A 9,150-nucleotide genomic window follows, 5' to 3' on the forward strand; every position below is an offset into this window, starting at 1 on the left:
GGATTGAACAAGAGTGACGTTGTGTTTACTCTGAAGTATAAGTACAGGGGCTGTCCAGGAAGCCGCCTGCCTGCATGTGCAACGTGTAGATTTGTGCCTCTGCGGATTAAAGACCACGAGCACCAGCTGGCTTTTGTTTACTACTACAGCTGTTGTAGCCCGGCCAGATTATGACATCATCCCTCTTTACTCTGGAGTACATACTGTCCAACCGTCCATCATCCCTCCATCCATCCACACAGCATCCATCCAACCGTCCATCATCCCTCCATCCATCCACACAGCGTCCAACCGTCCACACAGCATCCTCAGCCTCCTTCAGTATCTATCTATCTATCTATCTATCTATCTATCTAATAAATCAATTTCTCCATCATCTATCTATTAATCAATCATCCATCTATCAATTATTCAACCATCCATTCAATCTATCAGTCCATACACCCATCCATTAATCGTCCATACTTCCATCTATCTATCCATAAGTCTTTCTTTCCATGCAACCATCAATGATCCATCTACCCTTCATCCCTCCATTCACCCATCTATATCCATCAATCCGTCCAGCCGTCCGTCCAACCATCCATCAATCAATCATCCATCCATCCGTCTATTATGTATCAATCCACCCATCCCTCTATCAATGCGTCCGCCTGTCCATTCAATTGATCCATCCATCCGTCAATCATCCAAACATCAATCCATCTATTTCCATCAATCCATCCATTTGTTCATCAATAACCCATAAAGACATCCATCCATGTATTACCCAGCCATCAATCATCCATATATCCATCTATTCATCCATCCATCAATCGATCAATTCATCCATCCATTTATCTACCCATCATCTATTCATCCATGTGTTCGGTTGACTTACGAAGTTATTTTTGCAGGTTCCATGAGTCCCTTTCAAAGGAGTAATCGTATTTGACCTCTCGATGTGATGAAAGTCTGCTCTGTGCGGGAAGTGCCCTGATTTCAGTCGCACACGGTCCATGAAACTGACAGAGAGTCAGTGGTCATTAGGATGTGAAGCCTGTCGAGGTGTTGAAGTACATCAAACTTTCATGCAGGACACCAGGGATTATATCTCTGTGCAGAGGAATAAGTAGGGCTTCACTCTACAACGATTGGAGTCACAAGTTCAGAAGTCAACTTGCGTTTTGTCCGTCAAATCTCTCGGATGCTTGGGCAGGCGTTGGGGGGCTGGGAGGCGAGCTACCAAGAACTAAATTATCTCTGCTTTTTTCTCTGGTTAAATAATAGTTAAAAACATCATCAGGAAACTTTCAGGCCCTGAACGTTGTCCAAGCTACAACCAGAGACACCAGCTTGTGTGACTCTGACCTCTTCCTCTGTTTGTTTTCATTTAGGTCATGGAGTGACGTTGCAGCAACAGTTGATACAATGATTGAGACCGGCACGCCGACCACGTTTGGCGGAACTGAGCCGGCACACTGCACCGTGTGCTGCTGTACGCTCGCCAACAAAATCCTCATGGTGCTCTTCATGGTGCTGCTCGTCTTCGCCATCCTGTTTGGGAACTTAGTGACCCTGGCGGTGTTTCTCGGGACGAAACACTTCAAGACATCTCAGGGTTACCTGAAGGCGTCGCTGGCTGTGGCTGATCTGGCGGTGGGGATATTCGTGGTGCCGCTGTCCGTCTACGCCGAGGTCTATCTCATGCTGACAGACTCCGCGCCAGAGTGGACGTCATACAACTCACAGTCTGTGAGTTTCCACCCGTGTAACGTCATCGGACCCATCTTTGCTGGGTGCACTTTGGTCTCCATCACAACAATATTCCTGCTGACAATCGAGAGGAGCATCGCCGTGTTGAGGCCGCTGCACAAAGACTCTGTGATCACACGTAAAAGAACCATGATCCTCATCATCCTCTCCTGGGTGGGGAGCTTCTTCTTGGCCGTGTCTCCGATGGTGTTCAGCAGTGAGATCGCTCTGGAGTACAACTCCTGCAGCCGGATGTGTAACTACGCTCTGGGGACGATCGGGGAGTTCCCCAGCCAGGCCTGGAACATCCTCCTCCTATTCCCCGCATTCGACTTCACCCTCCTCGGTGGAACTGTGGTCATTAACATCATCTCTCTGTCCAGCATCAGGCAGCACTCGAGGCGCAGAAAACACCTGGCGGAGAGCGAGTGCCAAAGCAACAACAAACCGACTTTCTCTGACATCAAAGCAGCCAAAACCATAGGGACATTGACTGTGGCGTTTACCGCGTCATTCACCCCCATCGCCGTCTTCGTGGTCGGGAACGTTTTGGGGAATAAATGGTGCAACTTTTCCTTTTTCGCCTTCTGGATTCTGGCCACCAACAGTTGCTGGAATGTGATCATTTACAGCGTGAGGGATCAGAAGTTCAGACTCCGAGCACACAAGCTCCTCATGCCTTTCCAGAGAAAAGACTCGACCAAAACCTAAAACATTCAGGGACCAAAGATCAGGAGCAGGACTCGCTTAGATGTTTGTCACACAAACTCTTTGTTCAACACACGTCGAGTCTCGTGAAGAGACACGTCTGCATGCTTAATGGATCGCTGTTTTGATATTACAGTTTCTTTTAACATCATTAAAAGCATGGAAAGTTTTCACATGTTGGATATTAAATGTCCCTCTTTGTGGGCATTTGTCTTGTATTGTGTAACAGTACAGAAGCTTGCTTCAATGTGTGGAATGGTTGTTTACTCGAGTGTCGAGTGTGATCAATTAAAACATGATGCAAAACTAAATCTGCCGTCTGATTCGTCAGTGTGTGAAGATGAGTGTGGATGTCACAGTTAAATGTCAGATTGTTTCTGATGTTACTAAAAGTTATGAGTAAACACATTTCTCTCAGGGATCTGCGACACACTGCAACTCGTTCTCTCCCAGCTCACCGAGTACTGCAGCTTCCTCAGTGGCCGATCGAGGAACCATCTAGGCCCTGCGAGGATCTGTGGTAAAGTTAGTGACAGATAAACAATGTGAATGTTAGGGTTGTGTTAAAAACTGAACCCAGAAGCAGAACAGACCAGAAGCCAGTTAACAATCTGACAAAAAAGAGATTTATTGTACAAAGAAAATGTAGTTGAGAGCTGATGAGCTGACGGGCAGGTCTGGAGTCGTGGTGAGAGCAGGGCTGAGGGCAGGCAGACAGGCAGCAACAGATTGAGCACACGGGATGTTGCACCTGAAGCACAGGTAAAAAGCAAAGTCAAAGAAAACAGGGACAAGCAAAAATACAAGACAAAAATACTTGTATCAGGATTAGTAGGCCGTAGCACTGGTACCACGTAGGTGAAGGAACGATCTGTCGATGAGAGGAAGGAGAGCCGGAGTTCATATACTGCAGTGTTGATGAGATGATGATCAACAGGTGTGCCAGCCAGGTGGAGCAGGAGGGAGAGTAGCCACGCCCACAGACGCACACAGCACAGAGAGAGACAGACAGGGAATCACAGGAGACAGAAAGGAGGGGGGGAACAGGAAAGGAGACAGGCACCGCCTAAACCATGACAGTGAGGTTAAACTTTCAAAATAAAGCTTGTTGAAAAACCTTTAATATTTCTAAGAGTTTGCACTAAATTTAAACCTACTCCAATGTGCAGATAATCAGATGCCAGGAGAGGAAGATGAGGACACAGTTTGCATTCCAATGCCGTACTCCCATACTATTTAGTATGACAAAAAGGACTAATGTCAAGAGCAGTGTGCCAGATGTACCAGGATGTCCCACGACAACCGCACTGTGCAGTCACATTATGTAATATGCAAGCCTGCATACTTGCACAGCACAATGACCGTGGAGCTCGGGGATGGTGTTTTACATCTCCAAGGAAACTCAATATTCAAACTTTGTGCATTGAACTGTGCAGGGCGTATAAGAGAGGGTAAAAAGTGGTTGTCAGACTTGTCTGCACGCTGCATGCAAAGTAGGTACTTTGAAAAGCCTGGGAGAGTATATAGCAACGTTTCAGGAGCAGGACCACACCTCAGCCGCACCTCTTCCCGCATTCCCATAAATTCAAACCTTCCCCTCCCCTCCTCTTTCAGTCTCACATTCTGCACCGCTCCCTCCCACCCCTGCTCTTTTTCTTTCCTTTCTTTCTGTCCTCAGATCCGCTGGGCCCTGAGGGGTTCATCGTGCCCGGGTGAAGCTTCCCCAAAACGCTGGTGGACGAAGTTCGACCTCTCCACGTCCAAGCATCGTTACCATCAATCTCATTAATCAATAACTTGTTGAATCGCATCCTGTTGAAGGTGTGGTCCTTGCTAGTGAAATGCTTTATTAAAAAGAAAAAGTTTGACATCTGAAACACGGACAGAAAGAGTGACGGGGAAAACACAAGGAGAAATACTCGGGCTTGATCGTGAGCAACATAAAAACTAAAATGACAGCAGTCAGCATCCTGAGCACGACAGACATATCCAAGTATGCTACAGCTTCGATATAAACTGTGTGTGTGGTGAGAAGGGGATGACAGGTCAATATAAAATGAGGCTTCAGATTCCTTCTTCAGGTTCTGTTGCTGAAATAACTGACACACGAGAGGAATAAAAAATTGAAAAACAACCAGGTTGTTTCATTTTTAACAACAGCTGCATTTTTAAAAAGTGTCTGGCTCACAACAACAGTGCTGCTCTTTGACGCTCCATAACCACACGCTGCGTCGTCTGGAGCGAGCAGGAGCAAAGGATCTGAGTTTATCGACATCATTCAGCAATAATTTGCTATCTAATTTGTTATCTCCGTGCAAGCACTAATCAAACGTTGTCACTCTTCGGGCACAGATAATGAGATTTTAAAAAGGATATTGAAGCCGATGAGTCCCTTCTTGGCGTGTCAGCTCCGTGGTCGGGTCGCCTCCAGAGATCAGATGATCCGCATTGGGAGTCAACTAGAAGGAGATTATGAAAACCAGGAGAGGAACAGGAGGACTCCGAATGAATCCTACATAGTTGGAAAGAAGCTTGCAAAAGAAATCTGAACTGTTGTGTGTTGACGTTGCCATGGTGACCATGCACCAGGGTTCTGCCCTCAGTATCTCCCCAGTTGGCTTAAAACAGAAGCTGTGTCCCGATCCAGGGGCTGCAGCCTTCGGAGGCCGATTGCGCCACTGAAATGCGTCGAAGGCTGTCCCAATTCGAAGGTTCCTTCAGATGCGGCCGACAAATGCGTTCTTCGTTTCCACGGCCTACCATATCCCGAGATTCAAACAAAATGGCGGACATTTAAACGGCCGAGGAATACGCTTAAAAATGTGAAAGTTTTTGGGTTCAACTCAATCGAATAGCCAGTGTTACACATGTTTAAGAAAACAAAAGTTAAATTGTCTTTAAAATATTAACTTACACAACGTTAGTTATGCTAGCTAGTTAGCCCGTTAGCTACCTGTTGCTATGGATTGGGACACAGCTAACGTCTTGTAAAAAAGGTTCCATGGCTACCGTCGCTAGTCCGCCTGCAACCAGGAACCTGGAAAAGTCTACTCGTGTGGTGTGGTCTCCATCTTACTGCCACGGCAACCACAACCCTGGTCAATAATGTTATTATGACTCGTGTCTGGGACTTCCGGGGCTTGGTCGCCCGTGCATATTTGAAAGACCAGAGGCGAGCGTTTGGCTGCCAGGCTAAAGGTAACAGATGTGGGCCTACCTGTTTCCTCTCGAGCCCGCCACTGATCTGTTGCTTGTCGCTCCACCAGCTCGCTCTCCGTGCTCCGACTGTACCGCGGGCCAGAGTCTGTCTTTCGTTGACAGTTCAATAATTAACTTTTGAACGTGGACAGAAACTTGAAAAGAAAACTCTGTGGGGAAAAGGAGGACACACTCACTCTCCAATGTGGTTTGGACACTCAGCAAACATCCCCGTGCACAAACGCCCGCCTCCACCTGTGTCCACTTGTCTCTCTTAATAACTTTGGCACGCTCCACGACTAGGTAAGCTCACCCTGACAGAGCCTGACAGCCATGCAGGGCAGCCACTAGAACGATAGTGACGTGACACTTACCCACCCACTAGTTTAAAACAGTGGGTTGTGCCCATCACGGCACGTCAGCGTCACGTGAAAGTGTTTGTGGACACGGGTGCTACTTAGACTTCACTGCACGTGAGTCTGTGGAATAAGATCAAAGGCCCCAGTGAGTCCCTGGTATCGTCAGACACTCTTCTTTTCAACTTCGTTACAGTTGTCAAACCGGTTGTTTTCATTGACGGGTGCTGTGACATCTTCAGAGGATTATAAATAGAAGTAACGCACATAAAGGACTTTCATGAGGTACTCATCATTGCAAGCACACCTGAGAGTATAGGGAAAGCTCCCTCAGGCCTTCATCACGGCCCTCTTCAGAGAGCTCTCAGCGAGCAATGGTCCTTGAACTGCCTCCATCGTGAAGAAGAAAGAACACATGAAAAATGCAGGACTTCCAGCCATGAACACTGACATTGGTGAGTCACAGAGCGGATGAATGAGGGACAGGAAATCAATGAGAAAAAGGTTAAATACAAAGATGGAGGTTGAATCACTGCCCTTGAATTTCATATCACGAAAGCTCATCGATGAAACGGAGAGAGGAAGAGCGGTGAAGTGAAAGAGGAGCGAAGCAGACGGAGAGACAAGAGGAAACAGACGGCGAATCAGACGATTGTGAGGCTGCAAAACAAAATCACAGTTGGTATTTTCTCTCGGAAAGAACATCAAGTCTGCAAAAACAAAACATGGCTTGTGGCTCAACAGCTGAATGAAAACAGGACGCATGCAACTAAATCTCAAACCAAGCAACATGTTTGCCGGGGCCATTCTGTGCAAAGTCAAGACGCAAACTGACGCGACCTGAATCAGTCACACCCACACAGAGAATATCGGCAACTCCATCAATAAATTGCATGACCCTGTAGTGAAAGTCTATCATCGTTGAGTCAAACCAAACTCCATTCAGAAAGCAAGCATTTTAAAAGACGTTCGCTCATCGTCTTGCAGACAGACCTGACACAGCATGAGTTCAGACTTTTTCCTGGTCTGCATCATGATGTAGTTATATACGCATCCTTTCAACCCCTCAGGAACATCTGTTTATTTTGGCCTCATAGTTCTGCAGATCTCAGCCCACGTTTGACTTTCTAGATACAGTGAAGCTGCCACTCAGCGGAGACAGATGGACAGGCGCTCCACAGCTGAAACAGAACGCCGGTAGTTGGTGTCCATGAGAGAAATCCTGTTACTGATCCGAGCTAACAGCTCCTCACACTGGGCACTGGTCAGTTTGTTCCAGTAATAACATAGTTTTCCATCTTACGCCACCTTCAAGACAAACTTTCCTTTTTTAATATGAAAGTGCTTCTTGGTTTGAAATGTCTGTCGGCATCTTGAACTGTGTAACCGTCCGAACCCACCTGCTGTGTCTGCTTATCTGTCTGCCTTCAGCACGTCTCAACAAATGGTCCACCTGCAGGCTCAGGTCTTTGATCACCGCAGGGGGGGAACCTTCCCTTATCAGTCCCTGTGCTCTTTGTGTTGCTCAGCGTGATTCACAGGGAGGCATCTGCAAAAGAATCTCCATTTCAAAAAGTAGAAATGTCACAGCCGTCCTTATTTTCTGCTCTCAGGTCTGTTATCATCCCTGCTGCCCTTTATTACCTGTCCGGCTTCGCCTTTCTGCTCTTCAGTCCTTTGTTACAATAAAAGACCATTTATTAAATATGAGAGCTGTCTGAACTTCCTGTCACTTCTTTTTAATCACTATGAGCCAGGTCCTCTCGTGTGAGTGACAGCAGTTGTTTACTTATTTATTTATCTGATAGTCGTCTTGTAAACGATCCTTCTTCTTCAGCCTCGGATGTTTTTAATCATCCTGTGACGTGACGATGATATAAACATCATCACCCCGCCCACTCGCCGTGAATGTTCCTGACTGTTACCTGCTGCGTTCACACATTGACTCACCCCGACTTCATGCAGACATTTTACCAGGAGGCTGCAGGAAAAACTCAGATATTTGCAGCCCACCTGGACGATGTCGGGAAAGTTTCAGGAGTGCAGAGCATGTGTGAGGGGAGCTTTATACTCTTTACTGCTCGCCTCAGGTGTCTGTATGATGTTTTCTACTGTTTTCTACTCTCCTCCTCTTCCTCCTGCAAGTCAGGAAAATGTCCGGACCTTAATGACCTGAAATTGTTCATGCGTGAAAGGGGCTCAGTTATTGCAGCTCAGGTGCAGACAGTCCATCATTTCTGGGTAACCTCTCCTTCCACTACATCTGTCCCCGCTGGTGTTGAGCAGGTATGTCTTCAGCCTGTCGTTCACACTTACATCTATGTTCGTGCTCGGCGCCCTGCTCTTTCTCCCCCGTGTCCCACTCTGTTTTACTCCATTGAATTCTGTGATTGGCTGTTAATGAGATTGATTTAGCTCCCCTCGGTCTCTGTGCGGCTTCTAGAAACAGTCAGTGTGACTCAGACCTTCATTGATGTTTTTATTACAGAAGAGCTGCTGTCTCCACTTTACCTAAAGCGGATTTATTAAGATGTTTGATCAGTGTGGCTTTGTTTTTCACTCCCCTCAGAGGAGTGAGGCAGGCGGTCACGTTTCTGCGCACATGGCTTTAATTTTGAAGGAGTGTGAGGAGGCCGTTTCCCTCAGTCGAGAGACGCTGCGAGCACCTTCATGTAAACAACTCATGACGGGAGGCATCTTATAATATTTTAAAGATTAGAATGAGGGATATATTTTCACATCACATTGTTTTAATTAAAAAAACAGATTTTTAAAAAGTGATTTTTCTGGTTTTATTTGTTTGTTGTGTTATTTATGTTTATATATATGTACAGATATGTTTGCTGTTTGGGATCCTTGGACGTGGAACGACCTGCCTGAGAAACTCCGACTTACTACATCAGTATACTAATAATAAATAATATTTATTTATATAGCGCTTTTCATGGTACTCAAAGTCACTTTATTTATTATGAAAAACAATTAAAGAAACAAAGTAAGAACAGAAGAAACACAGAAAGAGGAATTCTTTTATCCATGGTGTTTGTATTTATTGTCTCTTTTAGTCAACAATTGTTTTAAGTTGTTCCTCTTTTATTGTGTGTGTCTTCATGTTTTATTCCCACATCTTTGTGTATTTTATTGTTGGAATTTT

The 9,150-nt window shown here is 45.9% G+C and overlaps 1 protein-coding gene across 1 annotated transcript; it reads left to right on the forward strand.

Moving 5' to 3' along the window:
* Positions 1-1,410: 1,410 nt before the first annotated feature.
* LOC138584780 (adenosine receptor A2b) lies at positions 1,411-2,550 on the forward strand. The gene has a single exon (XM_069657089.1). It carries the CDS (start codon positions 1,411-1,413, stop codon positions 2,443-2,445), a length of 1,035 nt encoding a protein of 344 aa, XP_069513190.1. The 3' UTR covers positions 2,446-2,550.
* Positions 2,551-9,150: the final 6,600 nt, after the last annotated feature.

Source organism: Semicossyphus pulcher, unplaced genomic scaffold (genome assembly GCF_022749685.1).
Source record: "Semicossyphus pulcher isolate SPU_LCO1_2020_fin unplaced genomic scaffold, fSemPul1.0.p SCAF_9, whole genome shotgun sequence".
Lineage (NCBI taxonomy): Eukaryota > Metazoa > Chordata > Actinopteri > Labriformes > Labridae > Semicossyphus > Semicossyphus pulcher.

What these genes read in the sequence shown, in the direction of transcription:
- LOC138584780 (XM_069657089.1), top strand. Translation starts at nt 1,411, where the DNA reads ATGATTGAGACCGGCACGCCGACCACGTTTGGCGGAACTGAGCCGGCA.